At 52.3% G+C, this 21001-nt stretch overlaps 8 protein-coding genes and 1 non-coding gene across 9 annotated transcripts; 4 read left to right on the plus strand and 5 right to left on the minus strand.

The window, feature by feature from the left end:
* Positions 1–1368: 1368 nt before the first annotated feature.
* Positions 1369–2019, minus strand: QC763_308585 (uncharacterized protein; the record flags this gene model as incomplete). Its single annotated transcript, XM_062911307.1, has 1 exon — positions 1369–2019. The coding sequence occupies one exon, from the start codon at positions 2017–2019 to the stop codon at positions 1369–1371; it is 651 nt and encodes a 216-aa protein (XP_062767332.1).
* A 658-nt stretch (positions 2020–2677) lies between these two features.
* On the plus strand, positions 2678–2784 carry QC763_0056600. The gene has a single exon. It is a non-coding gene; the product is annotated as a tRNA-Met (tRNA).
* A 182-nt stretch (positions 2785–2966) lies between these two features.
* Positions 2967–4589, minus strand: CYC1 (iso-1-cytochrome c). Its single transcript, XM_062911308.1, has 4 exons — positions 4176–4589; positions 3573–3763; positions 3421–3515; positions 2967–3357 (listed from the first exon to the last, which is right to left on the minus strand). Exons 1-4 carry the CDS (start codon positions 4189–4191, stop codon positions 3333–3335), a joined length of 327 nt encoding a protein of 108 aa, XP_062767333.1. The 5' UTR covers positions 4192–4589; the 3' UTR covers positions 2967–3332.
* On the plus strand, positions 4588–5888 carry QC763_308600 (uncharacterized protein). Its single transcript, XM_062911309.1, has 2 exons — positions 4588–5233; positions 5298–5888. The coding sequence occupies exons 1-2, from the start codon at positions 4865–4867 to the stop codon at positions 5745–5747; spliced, it is 819 nt and encodes a 272-aa protein (XP_062767334.1). The 5' UTR covers positions 4588–4864; the 3' UTR covers positions 5748–5888.
* A 14-nt stretch (positions 5889–5902) lies between these two features.
* On the minus strand, positions 5903–7108 carry RRP42 (Exosome complex component rrp42; the record flags this gene model as incomplete). The annotated part of the gene is made up of 2 exons (XM_062911310.1): positions 5903–6556; positions 6632–7108. The coding sequence occupies 2 exons, from the start codon at positions 7106–7108 to the stop codon at positions 5903–5905; spliced, it is 1131 nt and encodes a 376-aa protein (XP_062767335.1).
* A 1329-nt stretch (positions 7109–8437) lies between these two features.
* On the minus strand, positions 8438–11494 carry QC763_308620 (uncharacterized protein; the record flags this gene model as incomplete). The annotated part of the gene is made up of 1 exon (XM_062911311.1): positions 8438–11494. One exon carries the CDS (start codon positions 11492–11494, stop codon positions 8438–8440), a length of 3057 nt encoding a protein of 1018 aa, XP_062767336.1.
* A 1065-nt stretch (positions 11495–12559) lies between these two features.
* QC763_308630 (uncharacterized protein) lies at positions 12560–13780 on the plus strand (the record flags this gene model as incomplete). The annotated part of the gene is made up of 1 exon (XM_062911312.1): positions 12560–13780. One exon carries the CDS (start codon positions 12560–12562, stop codon positions 13778–13780), a length of 1221 nt encoding a protein of 406 aa, XP_062767337.1.
* Positions 13781–14591: 811 nt separating this feature from the next.
* On the minus strand, positions 14592–18731 carry ATE1 (Arginyl-tRNA--protein transferase 1). The gene is made up of 5 exons (XM_062911313.1): positions 18259–18731; positions 17773–18203; positions 16564–17642; positions 16047–16112; positions 14592–15945 (listed from the first exon to the last, which is right to left on the minus strand). Exons 3-5 carry the CDS (start codon positions 16637–16639, stop codon positions 14648–14650), a joined length of 1440 nt encoding a protein of 479 aa, XP_062767338.1. The 5' UTR covers positions 16640–17642; positions 17773–18203; positions 18259–18731; the 3' UTR covers positions 14592–14647.
* On the plus strand, positions 18343–20366 carry QC763_308650 (uncharacterized protein; the record flags this gene model as incomplete). Its single annotated transcript, XM_062911314.1, has 2 exons — positions 18343–19805; positions 19927–20366. Exons 1-2 carry the CDS (start codon positions 19748–19750, stop codon positions 20364–20366), a joined length of 498 nt encoding a protein of 165 aa, XP_062767339.1. The 5' UTR covers positions 18343–19747.
* Positions 20367–21001: the final 635 nt, after the last annotated feature.

Below are 21001 nucleotides of genomic sequence, written 5' to 3' on the forward strand. Positions count from 1 at the left end.
GTGACTTCGTCGACGGCTGCAAGCGCAGGCCCTTCGAACTTCACAAAATATCTTTGCATGAGCGGGGGCTCTGGTTTATCGTTATTTTGTTTGACGGCGCCGACACAACGTGCATAAATCTCCTTTCCCCTTTTAATAAAGTTTACAAACTTGTGGTGGAAGTTATCCGTCTTTTTTTTTATTCTGTTCTAACTACCTAGGGGGAAAGAACGAATCCAAAAACGAGAGACATAAGTAAAAAAGATTCACAAAAGCATGGTCCGGATGTGCAGGTTGGGCGGCTTGGGTTGTGAAGTGTTAAGACGACAGTCCAAAACTCATGACCGCATTACAGTACCGGACAGCACAGGGCCCAGTATTGAGATGTCAGGCACATCCTCTATCAAGTGCAGGCACATCCCCTGTGAAGTGTCAGGCACATCCTCTGTTAACCTGCACTTTCCTCCATATGGGGCGTTATATCAGCTTTCTCAAGTGGAAGAAAGGCAGTGGTAGCCAAAAGAAACAGGGTGCTGCTCTCCCTCTCCAACAGCCCAGCTGACTTCCATGAGCTGGCGCACTATGGACAGAAGAATGGCAATGCAAAAGTCCAAAAGAACAGAAACAGGCCTACCGATTACCTCAAGAGGGCTCTAGGATAGTTTAAATGGCCTTCTAATTACATTCAAATGCCTCCTAACTATCTGTAAATACATATAATATTCATTTAAACACCTATTAACTATCTTTAGGGGCCTTCTTATTAATTTCAAGACGTGTATAAACTATCTTTAAAGGCCTAGAACATATAGTTTAACACCTAATAAGTATCTTAGAAGGCCTCCTGATCATCTCAAGATACATACATATTAACTATCTTTAATGACCTGGAAGATCTATTTAAGGCCTATTAATTATCCTGAAAGGCCTCAATTGTACTACTTTAGGCGTCTAATATCAGTCGCGAGGTGTTTCAACATGGTCACGAGCCTTTGAATGATAGTGGAGATGTATGTAGACTATGTTTGATGATGATGGAAGGTATCACGGTGGCACCCAGAAAGCTGTGTGCGAAAATGATGAATCGAGAGGAAGCTATTGGTGAGAAGAGCTAATCTATATATGTATGCCTGTGTCAGTGCCCTTGCCAAATTGCTTCAAACTTGGAGGCCCTTTGTAAGCATGTTACATATCATATCCCCTGTACAACCCCTGATGACAGCATGTGTACTCTGTAGATTTAAGAAATCTCTCATTTCTCACCCGTTCTCCGCTTGTATTCCTCTTCAGTTATCCCATACCAGATAAAATTACCATCAGGAGGCCGGTGGTAATTGCCCTCCTTTATCTGTCTCATGTTCCGACGCTCCCTCTCTTCATGGTTGTCCATTATATTCCTATCATACTCTTCCCCAGCCCCATCCCTGGATCAGGCCTCAACCCAACTGCCGCTACTTCCCTTGACTCAAGGGCACTGAGAAAGTCAACTGCGGTTTTGAGAGCAACCTTAATCACATTCTCGTTGAGCTTGGTGGCAAAGGTCAGGATCTTGTCTTGTGGGATAGCCTGGAAATCAATGGGTGCGCTCAAGTCTCCCTCCATCCCCGTCCGGACCAGAAAGACTGGCAGGCTGCCAATCTCTGCTGATGGCTGGTACCGACAACGAACAGGAACAACGATCAAGAGAAGAGCCTTAAACAGATGTTGGAGAACATAGCGCTGGGTTGGATTTTCCCTGGCGATAGTTTCTCTGCAGCCTCTTTCGTTGCTCGTCTCGTATTTCCTCCGGACAATGGGTTCTGTGAGATAAAGTTTCGGATAAGCCTCGACGGCAGCACAGAGGGCCTTGTTGAGTGAGATGAACTCGTCGATAGAATCTTGCGTGGGGTCGAGGTGGTCGCTCTCTGCATAGTGTGTGTGGTATGCATCTTTGAGGTAGAGAAGTTTGCAAAGGAAGCACCGCCCTTCAATCTCGGTTCGATACGGGTTGAACCATCGGCGATAGATGTGATTGTAAAGAAAAGTATAGACCGGCCCCATACTTGCGGGCGCCGGCACAAAGTAGAGAGGGAATGACTTATTGTACATGTCTTCATATTGGTAGGGAACCAAACCTTTCAGGTTTGGCTGGGCGAGTCCTTCAGCTGATATGCCGAAGAGACAGCGTTGGTAGATGTAGTGGTGATGGTCACTTTCTGCAGAGCAACGAGTGTTTCAATTCTTAAAGTCTGGATCCTTCTCCTCGGCAATTCGCTCCCAATAAGAAAGACGAGGCTCAGTCTTGGTCCTGGGTTCGACGACTGTGGTCTGTTAGAGGTAACCATCTTGAGGTATGTCGAGAATAAATGGTGGAGGGTCTGTTGAGGGTAAGATGAGATGGGAGATGAAGAATGAGGTTGTGACTATGAGTAGGTCTGGAGGTAAAGTTCTGGTGTAGGTGAGAAAATAAAAGAAACGAATGCATGCTCTCTAAATATTTGATGGCTTGGGTGACTGACTGAAAGCATGAAAGAGGAGCAAACTTTGTTTTGCTCCAGTCAACTGCCACAGCAATCAGGCTTTGCTAGTGTACCAAGCGCCGCACTCAAAACCAAACCATAATTATATAAAAAAGATATCGCTGCAGTGGCGTTCTTTGTGTAAAAGAAGCCAAAAGAAACCACCATCGCTAAGATGGAATAAAGTAAGCAAAAGAATATGGGAACTGTGAGGCTCGAACTCACGACCTCAGGATAACTCTGGTGTTGCACATCCAGATCATACATTCATATGAGACCTGCGCTCTTCCAACTGAGCCAAGCTCCCTGTACAACTTGACATATCCTGATTGGTGGAGATTAGCCTCATGAAGTGTTTTGGTCCAACCAAGAGTCAATGACGAGCAAAGATCCCCTTTCCAAGATAACAAACTCCCTCACAGCAGAACCGACCACCCAACATGTACAAGTCTCATCACACGCAGAATTGCAGCCAAGAACATTGAAAAGCAGAGGGGAATCATTTCATTCAGGTCCGGTTGCCGCAGTCAGGCAACCCCATCGTCATCATCGATCATCTAGGTGTAGTAAAGCAGATCTACTACTGTGTGCTATGGTACAGAGAGGTATATCGGAAAGAACCCAACGTGTGTCCTCGTCGGATCCGTCCAGAGGTGGTGTAGGGAGTTGTGGTTTGAAAAGGACGCAGTTGCTCATCATCAACGCCGCCCGAACCCTTGATCTAATGCAAGAAAAAAATCTAAGAGCAAAGACTCCCCCTGGTGTCTCTTTCGCTCTCTATTATTACAACCCAGCCAAGGAAAATAGAAAAAAAGCAAACTTTTACGCCGAAAAGTAAGTCTCTAGATCTATTACTTAAGCGGTAGACTCCTTGAGGAAACTAGAGGGAAACAGTGTTAGTGCCATTCTGGGCGCAAGGGTACCGTAACCGAAGAGCACATACGTGATGAGGTCATTTCTGTCCTTGTCCTTCTTGAGACCACCGAAAGCCATCTTGGTGCCGGGGATGTACTTCTTGGGGTTCTCGAGGTAGTCGAACTGAGCAAGTGTTAGTTGCGAGTCTGGATCTCGTTGTACAGTTCACGGAAAACATACGAGGGTCTGGTCATCCCAGACAACACCCTTCTGCTTGTTGGCATCGGTGTAGGCGTAGCCCTCAACGGTACCAGACTTGCGTCCGAAAAGGCCGTGGAGCGCAGGACCGATCTTGTTGCCGCCGCCAGCCTCAAGGGTGTGGCACTGAGCGCAACGGGTCTTGAAGAGGTTGGCACCCTTCTTGGAATCACCTATCCGGGAGGAAAACCGCGAGTCAGTCATTTGCTGTTCAGATCATGGTGGTGGTGGTGTTTCCGGCGTCTGCGTGATTCTCGACGTGCTCGTGCTAGTGTGCGGCGGCTCTGACTACTACGGCCCTTCTCCGCCAGTGCGCAGCTCAAGATGCGCCCAGGGAAAATACCGCATAAGCAGGAGCGGTGAGGACAGGACCGTAGGCAGTAGCAACATTCAGGTACTGGCAGTATGTCGGCGAGGTCGGATGGAGGTCATATGTAGAATGTCTTCAGACGGCTGCTGGCCACGTCATGGGTGCCAATGGCTTGGTGACGAAAAGTTCAGGCGTCCCTCGCAAAGAACGAACCGAGCAGAATTCACGAGGCCGGAAACATGGCGGACAGTGTGTAGCTGAGGGGCAGGACCTACCGGCTCCGACAGGCATTTTGATAGATTTATGGGGTTGATGTGAGGTAGGTAGTTGTGGTGGCTATTAGACAATTAAGTTGGTGAACAGGAGTCAAAGGCGCAAAAGGTAGACGAGGAAGAAAAGAGGGAGAAGAAAAACAGGATGAGCCGTTAGTAAAAAAAAAAGTTGGCTCAACGCCTCTCTTTGCCGCTGCGTGCCGGAATTTTTTGAGCAACCGGCCACGAACAAGGCTCTTTTCGTCACTCAATGACCTCCGCCAAGCCTACATCATCAGTCAAAGGAGCCACATTGGGGCTGGAGAACGTGGGGCTGACGACAGACCACAGCCAATCATGACCGCATCTTTAGTCATTCAGCGCGGGCAATGTCGGAAGTGCCCGGCATCGCAGCCTGTCGTCCGAGCTTCCTGTGGCTTCGACGCGGCCATCCTGGTCCTAGTGCGCACGATGCGCTAGCAGCGAAAAAACGGAAAAACGAACGAGCTTCCAAAACGCTAAGCCACATGGGGGAATTGGCCAACCAGAGCAGCTCCTCCAGGCAAGCACTGACGCAAGTTTTTTTGCTGCACCGTTTCCCCTCGATGCATTGAGCCGCACCCAACGAGACCACGCCATTGGACTGTTTTTTGGGCTTTAGGATAGCCTCACATACACTCGATACACACCAAGTCAAAAGACCACCAAGAAACATGGCCTCAACAGCAACAATCCCCCGCTTTCTCCTCCCCCAACGAGGCCTAATCTGGAGACGCCTCTCCCCCGCAAACACCACCTCCCCCGTCGTCCTCGTCCGCTTCTCCTCCACATCCCAATCCAAAGACGGCAAACCCCTCGTCCTCGAAAAGCCCGAACGCTTCGTCCCCCCATCACATGGCTCCCGTCTCCCCGGCTCCCGCCGCTCAACCCTCGGCGACGGCCCCCGCCACTACGGCGGTGACCTCTCCGAGTCCGAACTAAAAGCCCAAGCCAAAAAGGACTACCCCATGACCCCTCCCCCCGAGGGCACCTGGGCGCATTGGTTCTTTTCCCAAAAATGGGTTCACATCACCGTCACCCTTGTTTGTCGCCCTCCAAGATTCGCCACCCCTTGACCCAGGTTGTATCTCTAACAAATGTGAACAGGGCACCCTTACAGCCCTCAGCATATGGACCTTCACCCTGAACTACAAGCACAACACTCCCTTCGGCGACATGCTCCCTCCCATGTCCGACTTCTTCTGGCACCCCATCTCGTCCACCCGCGCCCTCGTCGAAGTCATCCGCCTCAACGAAGCTCACAACACTGCCCGCATCCAAGAAAAGAGAAGAAGACTCGTCGAGGACGTCGCCAAAAGGACAGCGTATAGAAGAGCGCACGGCTTGCCAGAGGAGTACGGCATGTTTGGACTCAAGAAGGCCACCATTGACCCAGACCAGGTGTTTGGCACAGAGGGTGGTGAGAAGAAGGAGCAGCAAGGGACAACGGTGGTGGACGATGCCTCGCCTATCGCTCCGGAACCAAAGCGATTGACGGACGAGCAGCAAAAGGAGATGGTGGGTGAGCTGAAGAAGAAGTGGCTGGGTATCTTTTGATATTCCTCCTTCTCATAGAGTTTGCCACATGACATGTGAACGTAAAATGTAAAATTATGTACAAACAACGTCCACAACGGCCGAAAGGCGTAAATAAATCTATACCCCTTTCTTTCTTGACCCTCAGAATCCTCCCTTGACAATTCCCCCCTGTCTCAAGAAGTGTCAACCCCCTCCAAAGCATCCAGCACCTCATCCGCCACCCCACCTCTAACCAGCACCTTTTGCACCAACGCCCCCATCACAACAGCCTTGGCACCACCCCTAGGCGGTTTCCAAACACCCTCCACAGCCTCGCTCTCCGTCTGCCTCGCCTCGGGCATCTTCTGGTTCGCACCCGTACTCACAACCTGCGCATGCCCATAAGCGCTATTCGCCGCGTTGGCCACCCCCGGCGGCGTCAGTCTCGAAGGCGGGTCCACCGTCCTGATAGACAACAGCTTCAGATTCCTGCCCGAGTTGTTGCTCCTCCCATCCACATCCATCCTACCCTCTCGCGACGAAGCGTCATCCCCAACCGAAACAGCCAGCACCACATCCGCCACTGCCAGCTCCTCCTTGCTCGGGTCAAAAATGACATTCCCCCCCACCGCCATCACCAGCAACGTCACAGGCGGGCGTTCGGTAACTCTTTTCGTGGTCGGGTTTCGTGCGTACAGATACGGTGCCGCAGCCCAATCGTCGTCAAAAAACGGGTCTTCATCCCCTTCTGACTTGAGTTTAGGGAGGCGGGTGGCCAGAAGGGCGAGGTGGGTTGTTAATGACAGCAAAGGAAGCGGATACGAAAGCGGCGGGCTGATCAACAAAATCTACACCCCAAAGTTAGCACCACCACACCATCACACACACACTCTCTCTCTCTTAAACAATCAAACAAAACTCACATCAAGATAAACCTTCCAATGAAACCGTCTATTAATCCTCAACCGCCTCACAAACCCCCCATCAGCAAGCAGCGCCTCACAAAGCATCTGCCCCAAAAACACCGTCCCACTATCATCGTCCCTGTACCCCGGAATCTCAACCGTGAGCTCAACCCAATCACTACTCCCCTGCTCCTCCCCCTCATCTTGTTCTTCTCCTTCTTCCTGGTTTTGATTCTCCCCAAAGATAGTATCGTCATCCCACCTCCGCCTCGTCTTTTCCACTTCTGCCTTCACCCCCACGATCGCCTCGGTCCCGTCCGCGAAGCAGATCCGAGCCGAGCCGTTCGTCCCAGGCAGGATCCCCGTCTCGGCGGACAAAGGCCGGTACTGAGTCGGCGAGCGGCCGTCGGGGCGGATGGGGGGGTTGAGACTGAGGGAGGTGTGGAGGTAGGAGAGCTCGGCGGGGGAGAGGTGGACGTTTGTGGAGGAGGCCATCTTTTTCTTCTTCTTTTTCTTCTTCTTTTTCTTTTCCCTGGTGGTGGTAGGTGTCTAAATCAGGGCGCGCGATCAGGCCCCAGTTGGGATTGACTGTGGGAAAAAAAAGTTATGGTAACCGCAAATCGCCCTGGGAGGAGTTTGTCGTGTCGCGGCAAGGCTGTCGCATATCAAAAGTTTCGGAGAAACAGTTGCTAGGCGGGGCACTTTTTTTCCCCTGCTTGCTGCTCCAAAAGTCGTTTGGATTGGCGAGGCTGTTGGTGTGGGGTGAGGCTGGAGAAAGCTCCAAAAGCTGAAGCGCCCAGATTGACAGGGGCGGTAGCTCTGCCTCAGCTGTGGGTCTTCATCACTAACCCCACACCATGGCGTCTAGCCCCTTTCTCGTCACTCTTAACAACCAGTTTTCTTGTTTACTTTCTCATTGATGAACCTCTCAGATGTACATGTGCAATCTTTTTTTTGCCTATTTTTACCTCTCAAGAAAACTGTTCTGTTTACCCAGCTAAAATCTCGAGAAGCCTCCCAAAACACACTAATAATACTATCATCCGCTGAATTGATTCCGCTGAAGGGTGGGGTTCGAACCCTGCTGCCAAAGGTGTCCTATACACCAGCTTTTACCCATATCCTTAAACACCCCTTTCCCATCACTGAACACCATTCGCCGTCTCAAAGAAATCCTCGGGAATCTTCCAGTCGTGCGCGCCCGCAGCCCGTCTGTACGCCTCAATCGCCTCCCCAACAGCATAGTCTTGGTGCCGTTGCCCCTTGACAACAGGAGCCAAACGTGCCGGGCGTGGATCCTCACTCAACAAGGCCATCCGAATCTGCATCAACACACTCTCCATGCTGCTCACAGGACTCCATCCCGTCGAAGTCAGTAGTTCCATGCACATCGCCCCGCCCACCGTCATATGACCACCGCCTCCCTGCTGAAAGCCCAGAAATCTCGGGCGAATGGCCCGTACAAACGGCGGGTCAAACGGGAACGACTTTGGAAAGCGAATCTCAAAGACGAGTGACTTGACACCGGCTTTCTTCATGTCCCTGGCAAGCGGCGTGGAGGGCTCAAAAGAGTGAAGCTCGACGATCCACTGGAAGAGATTCTCGATTCTGTCAAAGTCAATGTACCATCCCAGCTCGTGCAATGGTGTCCTGGTCTGTAAAACTTGAAGGCTTTTGAGCTCACGACTCAGGGCCTTGATCGCAGACTCATTTCCACTCAACGGGGGCGGTAGATTAGGAAGTGCCGAGAAATCGAGTGTGCCGGGGACAAAGTCAGTCATCGCCATGTCATGGGCGGGTCTGTAATGTAAAGTTAGCAAGCCGTTACGTCCACAAGGGCGTGATATTTACTGACGGTGTAAGTCCAAGCTTCGCGCGATCCCCCTGCGCCGTGCTCATTTTCCTACGGCGTTGAGCGGCTGGTCCATTCGTCTCTGTGTCGCTAACCAAGAGAGCTACGTCTACGGCATCTTCGTCCTCGCTAAGTTCGGGGCTGTCACGCACTCGCTTGGCCAGCAAAGTTGAGGTGGTTGCATCCGTCCCCGCTACCTGGATTGTTCTCAAAGGGATGGCAGACAGAGGGATCTTGAGGACGGCAGAATTTTCACCCTTTACCTCACGTCCCTTTTGCTGTGTGCGCATAGGCACCGCACCCTTGCCGTGGGTGCTGGGAGGTGTGGATGCTCCAACGTTGGGTTTGGTTGTAACGTTGGATTTATTCCGCGCCAGGGTATAGCTACCATGTGGAGTAACCGGAGCCGGAGTTGAAGCCTGTGTTGAAGCCTGAGTTGAAGCCTGCGTTGAGCACAACTCAGGTCTCGGTTTCACAAACAGGTAGCGACACTGTTGCCAGTCCAACTGACTCACAACATAGTGTGGTGCGGCCGAGACAAACTCCTCGGGCACATTGATGATCTCGTTCAGGCTCATGCACTGCGTGATCTGGAGATCAGAGTTGGGCCATGTCATGCCACTTTGTGCATAGTAGATACTCGTGTTGAAATCTGGACTGAAATAGACCCCGTTGCCATAGGCACGGCCGCACGCGACAACCTTGAAATCCAGGCCTGTTCGCAAGATGCTGTGCCAATTAGCAAGATTGCTCCCATGCCACGCCAGAATGGTAGGATGACCCTTGAAATCTTTCCTGCTAGCAATTTGTTGGAGTGCCCGAGAGAACTGGCGTTCTTTCTCGGGCGAGCCTTGGGCAAACCGGAACTGAACCCATGAGTCCATTCCCAAGATGCGCTGGTGCTGTCGATCTCGTCCCTTTCCTGCTGGTTGTTCTGAATTTTCGGGTGATGCTCGATATCGGTGGCGATCAACTTGATAGATGCAAGATCTGTTGGATGAGACGATCCACTGCAAAATGGAAGCTGCGGCAGGTGATATTCCGTCCATGTCCTTGAACAAACATCGCGGATGACTTGTCAACCATGCCTCCATCTGAAGAATGGAAGGGAGGTTCTCGAGAATTTGTCTCATGGCGTGGCCTTTATCGGCATCAGGCAGATCATCGAAGTCGGTGTCGTAGGGAAACACTCTCACGGGCGCGCCAGCAATGCCAACTGGCGCCTGGAGAAGCCCCCGTTGATCGACGGGAAGAGCAGTATATGAATGCCCCGGCCTAATCGAAAGTACGGCGGTGCTGCTTGGAAGGTGAACCTCCTCTACTCGTCCGTGTTGAATCATATTGTCGGTAGTAACCCAAGCGATCCACTTGTACCCAGCCAGTTGTCGGATGTCGTCCATGTTCTCACAGAGAACCAGCCTATTACCATTCAGAATCCCCCTCCACTTGCAGCCTGTCACGTTTAGTAGATTTGGTACTTTAAATCGCAGGCCAACCGGGAGGTTGCGTATCGCCCCATAGCCGACGCTGGATAGTTGTGCTGCAGAGCCGACGCCGATTACCTGGGCTGTAGAGCCGACGCCGGTTACCTGGGCTGCAGAGCTGATGCCGAACGGTTGTAGCGCATTCCGATGACCAGAAGGGTCTGAAACCGCGGCGTAGCAAAGGCTGACGAGGAGATCAACCACATACGGCTCGTTGAGGATCATGGGCTCGATGCTGGGGCCAAATCCCATTGACATGTACTGAAACAAGCAAAGAGGGTTGTCGCAGACATATGGTTGGAGTGCCTCGAACTCAGCTTCGATTTTCTGATGACATCTCAGACAGTATTCGGTGCACCTGATGATGTAGCGCATAGCAAACTGCATCGCCACCAAAGGAAAGCTTCTCTCGCCTCCATGGGCATCTTTCAAGTGATCCCCCAGCAGTGGATGGCGTTCCGGCCTGTCATCAGACACGGATTCATCGGTCGGGACTGGATCGTCCGGTTGGGTTACGCAGTTCTGGTAGTGGCGATTTGCCTGGTCCCAGTCGTAGCCCGTTCTCTCTCTGGTCTTCACGATCGAAATAAAGCTCTCGTTCAAGAACTGATCCAACGAGTTGGAAATGAAAAACTTCTGAAGTGCTTCGGTGTCCGAAGCCTGAGCAGTTTGCCCTTCCTCGTCATCTTCTGGTCTCACGCCAGGATTCGTGACAGTAATAAATGCGTTCCTTGCTTCCTGCTCCGATGGCTTGTACTTTTTGCACTTGCGAATTCGAAAGCTGACCTGGATTGAGGACACTGCCTTCTCGATGACAGTCTCGAGCGGGCTGTAGCCATCAAAGCGCAGCAAAAGCACAATGTATTCGCTAGCCTCCAGGTTCCACGCCTCCAAAACCTCCTCCGACAGCCCCAGATTCTCAACTCGCACCGAGATCGAAACGATGCCATAGATGGATGTCTGGGCGAAGCTAGAGACAAGCCCAATTTTGAAGCCGGCATTGTGCACTTGGCGCAAGTCGCGCTTCAGGCGTGAAAGCAACAGCTTGTCCGTCGGGGATAGTGCAATCAGCTCCTTGACCGTTGCATTTTTGGGTCGACCTGACCCCTCTTTTAGCCCGAAGAGTTCGTCATCGTAATCGTCGTCGGCCTCGGATTGGAAGCCAAACTCATCGTCGCTCATGTCTCCCTCGTCTTGATCCTCCGACACACCTTCCGTCAAACTCATCTGCTTGGAAATTTCTGAAGCTACCTCGTAGACGGTTAGACCTATGAGATAGTCGGCAGTTCTCTTGATCAACTTTTCGATGGGAGCTGGCGGGTCATCCTCGGTATACATCATGAATGAGTTGTTGTCAGGGTAATCGCCGGTATCCTGCGCCAACAAATGAAGCCGTACTTTTCGGCCAAGCTCGGGGTGTTGAAGTGACAAGACGATCTCGCCATCAGAAATGCCATCTTTGAGGTCTAGAACTCCAGCGAGGCCACCGCCAGTGATCTTCTGTCGGGCGGTGACCACGTCGGCCTTGAACCGCTTCAGTGTCATGGTGTTCCTGTTTTCTGAGGTAATGATATCGCAAGTTTCGTCGTCTGGTAATTAGTGAGGACGGTGTGCGGGCCTGGCTAATGTTTTTGGAGTGTCACGCCAGCCAGCGGGAGACGATGAAATCGGACTGGTTGGGTTGGCGGGACGAAGTGTTGTCCTTTGCTGATTTGCTGGAGAAGTGGTGGGGGAAGAGATGGTACCAGACTACTTGCTGCCTCAAGAGGTGAAAGTGAACGATGATGATACCAGGGCCAGTGGGGAGTTGCTAGGAAGGATAAAATGGCAAGCCCGCAGTGTAACTCGTGAAACGATTAGATTCACTACATCGGACGAAGGAAGAAAGAAAATTCAATGCCGCAGAGTCTCTTCCCTGTGAAAGATCAATTCACCTGTTCAGAGTTTGGCGAGGTGAGGGGAGAAGCGTCAAGACAGTTAAGTTGGTTTCAAGGAGAGCACCGCGCTGGCTGCACTCAAGGCAGCAACCGCGGGGCAGAGTTCCAACCTCCCAGCCACTGCGAGGCTTGACAAACAACACAGCAGCAACACTCTCAGCCTTGCTTGTAGTAGGGACCCAAACAGCTGTGAATCACAACAAAATGATTCTTCTATATATTCAGTTCTATCACGATCATGATTTCTCTCTCGTCTCTTCTTTTAGTTGTCACATTGTATGGCGTCAGCCCCAAAGGCTCAAAAGTCCACCACTGACAAGATGAAGCTTTGAGGCCTGAGACACATGGTCAATGCTCCATTGAGGCGCTGATAGGCTTGCATCACCAAAGCCATCTGAATAACTCTATCAGAACCTGGAACACATGTTCACGTCCAAGGCCAAGCCTCAGGTATAAGTCGACTTCCTTTGTAGGAGGCACACTGTGGAGTTCGAGCCGCCACCCGCCGCACAGCTGTCAACCCGTCAAAGTCTTGGCAGCACAGTGACCACATCCAACCTCATGCAAGGGTATCACTGTCATCTCATCTCACTCATCTCACTCACATCTCACCTCCCAGAGCCTCACTCACCAACACCAGTCTCACAAGCCCCCTCACCAAACCAAAGTCATCATGGCCTGGGACTCCAAAACCACCACCCGCCGCCGCCAAAGCAGCGCAGCCTCCCGAACTCGTGACATCGCCATCCACGCCAGAAACCAATCCCGCCAACCCGCCCAACCCCTATCCGACCACGTCGCCGATCCTTTCCTGGCCGACTTCCTCTCCCCCACCTTCGACCCAGCGACCTACCTAAATAACACCCTCCCCCAACTCCAAACCTCCCGCTCCCCCCCCAACCAACCCCCCCCAAACTCCCTCCCCCTCTCCGACCTCTCCATCACCACCCAGTCCTCCCTCTCCCAACTGTCCGCCCACACAACCCGCCTAACCACCATCTTAACCCAACTAACCGACGAAATAATCCGTTCCGGCTCCCGCCTAGCCTACGAGGTCGAAGTCCTCCGAGGCGAGACAATCTCCCTAACCGAAACCCTCACCGAAACCCTCGACTCGCCAATTTCAAAGTTTATCCCCGGAGGAGGCATAAAATCCATCCTCCACCCATCATCTTCAGAATCCAACCCTGCCCCCACCACCATCACCAGCAGATCCCGCGCTTTATCCTCCCTCCCCCCTCCCCCTCCTCCTCCCTTGGAAACCCCCCCCATCCCGGACCCGGAATACATCTCCCAACTCCGCACCCTCTCCCTCGTCCGCTCCCGCCTGGCAGAAACGCAGGCAACCTTTGGCTCTGCCATGTCCTTTGTTTTTCCCCCGTCGGAAACCTCTGTTTCTTCCTCTTTTTTGTCGGTATCTGCTCCTGACACGGGCGCGCTTTCTACTGAGGAGAAGGGGCAGCAAGTCCTGAAGGAACTGAGGCAAGAGATTTTGGATTTGCTAGATAATAAGGAGGATCCTATCAAGGGGGTTGAGGACGCAGCGAAAAGGGTGGAGGAGCTGAAGGATTTGTGTCAGGTTTGGAAGGGGACCGCGGAGGAGAGGGGACGACAGAAATTTGTGGAGGGGTTGGCTAGGCTTGTGGGGGAGAGGCATGAACGGCTTGTGAGGGAGGTGACTGGGCAAGGGCATAGGAGGGGGGAGAGTAATGGGGGGAGTGGGAATAATGGGAGGTTACAACAGCAACAGGAGGGGGAGAATAAAGAGGGCGATAATAAGGGAGCAGCAGCGGCAGGGCAAGGAGGTAGTGGTAATACTGCTGCTGCTGGGGGCGGAGGGTATGGTGGGTATGGGCTTATTAGTCAGTTGCAGAAGTTGAGGGGGGGGATATAAGAAGGAGGTCTTTGTTTTTGTTGGAAAGAGTTGTTATGAGAGCTGTGTCAAGTTCTCTTGTAGTATGGCGGGCGGGTCATAAATGCTATGTTGGCAGTATCGGACTAGGGTCGTGGTCAAGTGTATAAGAAGGCTGTCAAAGTGGCAAATGATTCGGAACTCCATGATGAATTTAATCAGAGGAACCAAGATATGAGTTGTGGAATGAAAAATAACAAAAGATTGTTCATCAACCCAGACACTGCAAAGTGTTGAATCAGTAAGGCATTGATACCAGTGCTACATGTCAAGTCATCTTAGATCCCCCATCCCGCAGTGCTAGAGTTTTTAACCAACATGCAATTTCAACCTTCTCAAGGCGCCACGATCTTTCCAACCGCCTTCACTGCTCAGGGTGCATTTCGCTAGTATTATTGCCCACAACGCAATCGGGTACACTTCCCGCTCACTGAATATGTGTCGCGTGCCCACGCTCAAGTCTCGTGGAAAGATCTTCAAGTCTATATCTACCTGACTTTATGTATATGTAGACCCCCCTCCCCCCAAAGTCGACTTACAAGAGCGAGTGAAACCTCCTGTAACATATCCGCTGCCAATTTCACACAATCCCTATTCTCAACGCTATCATCCATCGCTACCAGAGAAAAAATCCAAAAAAAATCTGCAGGCACCTGCGGGTTCTTCCTAAAACAGGGACTACTTCCCCGCATAACCCCCCATCAGACTCTCCCTCCTCATCCTCATCAGGCCCTCCCCCTGGGTACCCATCATCCCACAATTTTTTTTTCGCTTGGGCCTAGGTCTTGGAGGAGGCAGACCCCAAAGCACCCTCCATTTTTTCCACGCAGTATGAATCCAGCCAGGATTCTAGCTCAGTCTGTTAGCTTTCTTTCGGAAATCAATGCAAATTTCCCCCATGAGGTCCGGCCCAATCGCCGCCACCAGCTCTGCTATCCTTGACTTGAGCCTCCCGTGTTGGCTAATCTCCTCCGAGTCCCAGATGACCAGCTCGGATGCCTCGATGAACCGGTCATGTTGGTCGGACTTGAGTAGGAGACCACCCATGTCTACCTCTTCCATTTCGGCCAGTGATGGGATACCGGGCATATCGCTTGTGAGGAGGAAACCTTCTTCTTCGTCGTCTTCGTCCTCAGAGGGTTTGACGTTTAGGGCGTCGTTTTCCTGTTGAGTCCCCCCGTCCTCGTCGTTGTTGTTGGCCTCTTCGTCATCAAGAACACCGTCACCGTTCATTAACTGCTGCTGCCGCCTTCTCTCCCTCGACAAAGAAACATAATGGTGCTTGTCATACAGCGCCAACATCTCCTCGTCCAGTGGATCCCATTGCAGAGTCTCCGGATCAAGAACATATTGAGGTCGATAGTCAATCTTGTATCTCATTTTGGCGCAGGTGTGGACATAGTAGCCGGGATACCACCACCGATAGCCTGCTTCACGAGCTAAAGCAATCTCTCTCATCGCCCCGAGCTTTCCTGGGTTGAGAAAATGGATCGACTCATGGTACATGAAGTACACCGCACTGACGGCGTTAGGTAAGAGATCCAAAACACCCACGGCGACAAGCTCGCCGTCGATCCGATAGCATTGATGGTAACTGCCCAACTTGCGCTCAGTCCCGTCCGCCCCCACTATGGCGCCACGGGTCAAAGGTGAGTCGCATAAGAACCTTCTAAATCCCACGCGAGATATCTTGAGTGGTGGTTCACGATGCACGATGCGCTGGTAGTTCTCGAATACCTTGTACTTTTCGTCGGTGAATGCATCGGGCTCTAGCGTGACCGAGAACTCGTGGGATGGCGCCGGTGGGGGTCCTTTGAGATACTTGGCTTCAGACTCATGAACCTTGCTGACTAGGTCAAAATCATTTTTTTCCTTCCTCGCTTGCTCGCGTGACCGTGGGTACAGCCGCGCCGCGTCTCTCGCATAGGTATCTCCGAGGATGTGGCGGTTGAAGCGGTTGAGAGCCTGTCGTTGGTCCTTGGTAGGCTTATACTCGGCCGAGTCTAGGCGGAGGGTGTAATGCGGACAACATGAATTCTTCTGGTTTGGTCGGTAGAGCAACGTCCCCGACCGACGCCAAAACCTATCCACCAGCTTTTGATAAAAGGCGGGCTCTAAAGACCTTGAGACCGCATAATATGACCATCCTATAGAGAGTACCACTGTTAGATGCTGCCAGCTAGGATCAAATGTCGAAAATCGAAAGCATACAGGGCAAAAAAGGGTCCAATAGTAAAAGGGGTATTACGTTGTTTGTCTGGCTGACCATTTGAACTGGCACGACAATATCCACACTCGGAAGAGTTACTGTACCCTACAATATTCGGTGGTCAGCAACATCACTGGTACCTTCAAGGTATCAAAGCCTAAGAAAAGAACACCAAGAGGCAAAGGCAGGGAAGGTGTGCCAAGTATATGGGCTTGCCCTGACCGAAGTCAATGTGGGAGAGCAACCAAACAGTGATCTCGACGTAATCTCGCCACGAGTGCGCTTGTATCTCTGACACAAGGAAACGAAGGAGACCGTGTATACTGCAGGCGTGTGTGTGGGATAACCCCAACAGAACAGAGAGGCTGACAAGTGACAAGAAACACAATGTTGAGACTGTTGATGGTTGAACATGACATACGACCACCCGCCTTGTACAGAATGCGGGAGGAGATCGCGTGGGCAAGGCGAGATAGCCAACGGTAGTGCCTAGTTGATGCACATGGCCCAGATGGTTGGATGAGGAGCATTGAAAGCTGAGGAAAAAGCAACTCACCGATTGGATAGATGTATGACAGTGGTGCTGCTGCAGCATCGTCAGGGGTCTGCAGGTATGGCCTGGTCCCTGCCATTCTGTTGCCTTGCCCTGTTACCGCAGTTGACACGAACAGCTGGTCAAGACAGCGTGGGGCCGGGCCGTACTACCTACTACCCACACGCCGGAGTCGGGCAGGGGCCTAGGGTCGGGTGCCTGTGGAAGAAGGTTGTGTGGTGGACGGAACTTGACGGAACGAGATGTCTCGTCAGGAAAGGCGGCAAGGTGCCAGATCCGCCGTGGTATGTCCAGTTTCCGTCGATATCGAGGGCTGGTTGATCAAGCCGGATCCAATCAGGTCTGTGGTGACGGGGTGATGGCTTAGGGCCAAGAGGGGATTGGAAGCTTCGAGCGGACGGGTCTTGATTGAAGGTGTTCGGCAGCGGGTTGAGAGACACCAAAATACCCGAGCACTGTCTCCAGGAAAAGACCCAGCTAGGTGGACTGCCAGTGTCTCGTACGGCGGCGGTGCTGAGAACCCGAACGCAGAGGGGCCGTCAAGGAGGACCCCACAGTGTGACGGTCAAATGTCGCGTTTGGGGATGGGTGGGAGCAGGAAATGATAATCAATGGGAAAGGAGGTTGGCGGCCAAGAGTTGTCATGTGTACATCTGACTGTGATAGGCTGCCCACAACCCGGAAAGTTGTTTGGAGCTGCTGGTGAGGTGTTGTGAGGCTGGGAAAGAGAGAGGCAGAAGCAGAAGCCTGTTCGTGAACGACGGGACTGAGATGCGCGATGGTGTGACCCCCACTCCAACTGTGCAAACTGGTGCCCCGCACCAGTCAAATATGCAGTGCTCATTGCTGGCTGATCCAGGGGGTTTGACACGGGATGGGAAAGTGGGTGTAATTCGAGAAGACTCCAAATGATCGGTAGATGGATATTGTTGCTCTCTATTTTGTTCAAGACCATCGTCCAGTACGAGCAGTAGAGGCTCGTGACAGCTCACGACACCAAAAAGATGGAGATGTGGGGAGCGGGCTGATCGATCTGTCGTCACCACGGATAACACAGAAGCTTGTCTCCGATATGGTCCGTGCTGCTTGCTACCTTAGTAATCAGCTCAACATCCAGGGTAACAGTGATGACTTTCTTCAACAGAGGCTGAACTATACTCTTCAAACATGTTTCACCGCCTGGAACAATGAAATTTGCAGGATTTGATTCACCCGCTCGGCTCCCATCCACTAGTCTTCGACACTCGGCATCTCAGGTGACGTTGGCATGGAGAGTACGAAGTATATGTGGACCACAGACGGTGTTCCGTCGGCAGTGGCAGTCAAGCCACGATGAACCAGACAGAACCAAGCCTGACTCGGTGAATTCATGTCCCAGGTTTCGGTTTCTTGTGTTGGAAGCGTTGCAACACAGATGGAAACCCCCACACAAGAGAGGTTCCATAGCCCGTCTTTGTTCCTCGTGAAGTACCCTCCAATTCTCTCTTCTTTCGGCACGGAAGTCTTGGGAAAAATATACCGGGGAACCAAACCCGAACACTGGGAAGCGGAACCGTGGCGTCAAACCCCCTGTCTGACCGCCCAGTAACAGCTAGGGAGTCCCGAACAGAGGTGCCATGCCAGTGTTGCCAGTCGCCAGATACCTGGAGGTAGAGTGAGGTGGTGGCATCTGTAAGCGGGAGGTGGACAAGTACCTACTACCTCTACCCCACGCGACCGGGAGCTTTTTCATTGCTACATAGGTACTCGGCCAAAACTGGCAAAATCTTAGTTGCTCTTCTTGTTGGAGCTTCCTTTCTCCTCATTGTGCTCTACCTCTTCCCCATGGCTTTTTCATCACGCCAAGCTCCGCGATGCCCCTCGCCGCCATGAGGTGTGGAGAATCCGGAACCCTGGGGAAGCAGAAAAGAGAGATGGAGGCTTGAGTGCTATGTGAACTGCCCCCATGCTACGGCAGCACACACACCACATGAGGGCCAAAGAAGTAGAGGTTGCAGGGGACCTCTCGATGGCTCGGCTTGTCCCAACCCAAAGAGACTTTTTCTGTTCTCCCCCATGGGGCCATAGCCATGTACCTGTACGAATGATGTACGCCGTAAAGCATAAAAGCCAACTCTATCCCGCTGCAAAAGCTGCCCCTCCTTCTTTTTGATCTGGGGGCACAAACGGTGTGCCCACCAGCAAGAGTCCAGAGCTACCTCCCTGATTGAGAGTTTGAGACTGCTTGTGCTTTGGCTGGCAACATTACCCTGCAGGTGCTCGCTCATCCACGTAGCAACAACCGTATTTTTATTTTATTTTCGTTCCCCCCCCCCCCCTTTCGAGTGCCCTGACCTGCGGGTGTGGTCCAGGCCTATCGACCTGATTCCTTCAGCTGTCGTTGTTGTGTGGGCGACCGCCTTTCAAAGGGCCAGCTGGACTCCGTTGCCGGCCGCCGAGCGCGTTCGCGTAAAGTGCCAAAAGCCAAAAAGTTCTTCTCCGACGCCAACGTCGCGCAACTCCAACGCCCCCTTGTCGGCCACGAACCACAACCTCCGACTGCTCTCCCGAAGCTTTTCGCCTTCGTGGTAGAGCTTCACACTCTCTTCCGCCTCCCAGAGCGCCACCGAGCTTCTCTTGCTGCAGCAGAACACCTGTTCGTAACACAAGAGTAGCGGAGGGACCAGAACTGCCCGTGGACCAGGACCGAGAACTGCGCCGCACCTCTCTCGCTCATCAAACCTCCCACTCGCTCATTCACTTGCCTTGCTCCTGCTCGCAAGGCGAGCTTTGACAGGGGACCATATTCACTTGGTGCTTGCTCTCTCCAGACGTGAATTGAGCTTCACCAGCCCATTCATTCCAGGCCATTCACCACTCGCCCCACAGGCCTCTCAACGTTCACTGAGACGGACATATTTAAAGCCATCACCGTCTGTCACAAACCTTGGCCAGAACACCACCATCTCTGACTTCTGCCCACACCCAAGCAACTACTTCTTCTCCGACCATGCCTGCCAACAATCTTTAAGCAAGAGGCTGCACTCACTGCATCCCACAGCCCCATCACTGCGCTCGGAAAGACATCCACTCACCCCTATCACAACATACCCCGATCACCCACGTCATTTGCCGACTTGCGCTCGCATCGAGTACTTATCTGCACCCCTCAACAATCAAAACCTGCGGTTTCACAGCAGTAGTCACAATGGCCGCCAGCGGGAGCAATCGTCCCATGGAGTCGCGTACCGGGCGTGTTAAGCAGAGTAAGTCGCTTCGGCCAAGTCGTTGGGAAATGCTTGTTTCAAGGTTCCCACTGCTTATGTGGGCTTGTGTTTTTGGGAGACCTCCAAACGGACGGGTCAAACTGACTTTCTTGCCTCACAGGGTACAACAGTAAAGGCGAGCGTCTGGTGGCTGGAGTGGTCCCTCTGTCAGCCGACAAGAGCTATGTGCTCATGATTCAGTCTACTCGGCGCAAGGGTTGGGTCCTCCCCAAGGGTGGCTGGGAGCTGGACGAGGAGTGCACAGAGGCGGCTGCCCGCGAGGCTTGGGAGGAGGCTGGGATCCTGGTGACGATCGACTATGATTTGGGCGACATCGAAGAGACCAGTCCCCGCAAGAAGAACAGCTCATCCGGCAAATCCAAGCAGAAGGAGGCGGCCCTTTACCGATTTTATGAGGCGACGGTCAACAGCGAGGAGATTGAGTGGCCCGAGAAGGAGAAGCGGGAGCGCAAGTGGTTCACGTTTGTCGAAGCCTTTGAGCAACTCAAGGACCGCCCCGAGCTGCAAACCGCCTTGCAGCGTTCCACCATGAAGAGGTAATCGCGATGCTTGGCCATATCACAAGGACGACAAGATTGCCGACCCTTGACGTGCCCAGTCGCAAAGCAAAGCGCAAAGCGGGAACTTGGGAGATAAATGGACTGGGGCTATTTCTAGTTCAGAATCGATCAAGCCGGTGTTGCTTCTTCCGGTGAAATCATCTGATATGGCAGATGTTTCGCCTTCTCTCTTTTGTCTTTTTCCATCTTGGTGTTCTTCCGTGTCCTTTTGTGAAAGGCTATTGTTTCTTCTCTAGGTCTTATCATGCGAACCTAGCTCCGGCTGATTTTGCATATGGCTCTGGGGGGGTTATGCATCTCGGAGTGGTCCTGATAGATCTGCGTGCGCGATTTGTTTTGGGGGGCCTCGGAGTCTCGTATTTCCTCATGTCAGACGAAAATTGGTGTTTTGGGTGGCCGATGTTCTCTTTCATTTCATCTTGCGAGTTTTGCTTGGTAAAAATCATTTGGACATATGGGATACAAAAACCAGGAACAAGGGGTTGGCATTTTGATATTCTGGGGATGATGGTTGCATTTCTGACCCCTACATATTTTAGAGGAGACCGTGGGGAAGACGTGGTTTTACACAAAAATGACGAGACGGGGCAATACATGTATCCTCGTCTCTTTCTT

This window comes from Podospora pseudopauciseta, chromosome 3 (assembly GCF_035222475.1).
Source record: "Podospora pseudopauciseta strain CBS 411.78 chromosome 3, whole genome shotgun sequence".
NCBI lineage: Eukaryota > Fungi > Ascomycota > Sordariomycetes > Sordariales > Podosporaceae > Podospora > Podospora pseudopauciseta.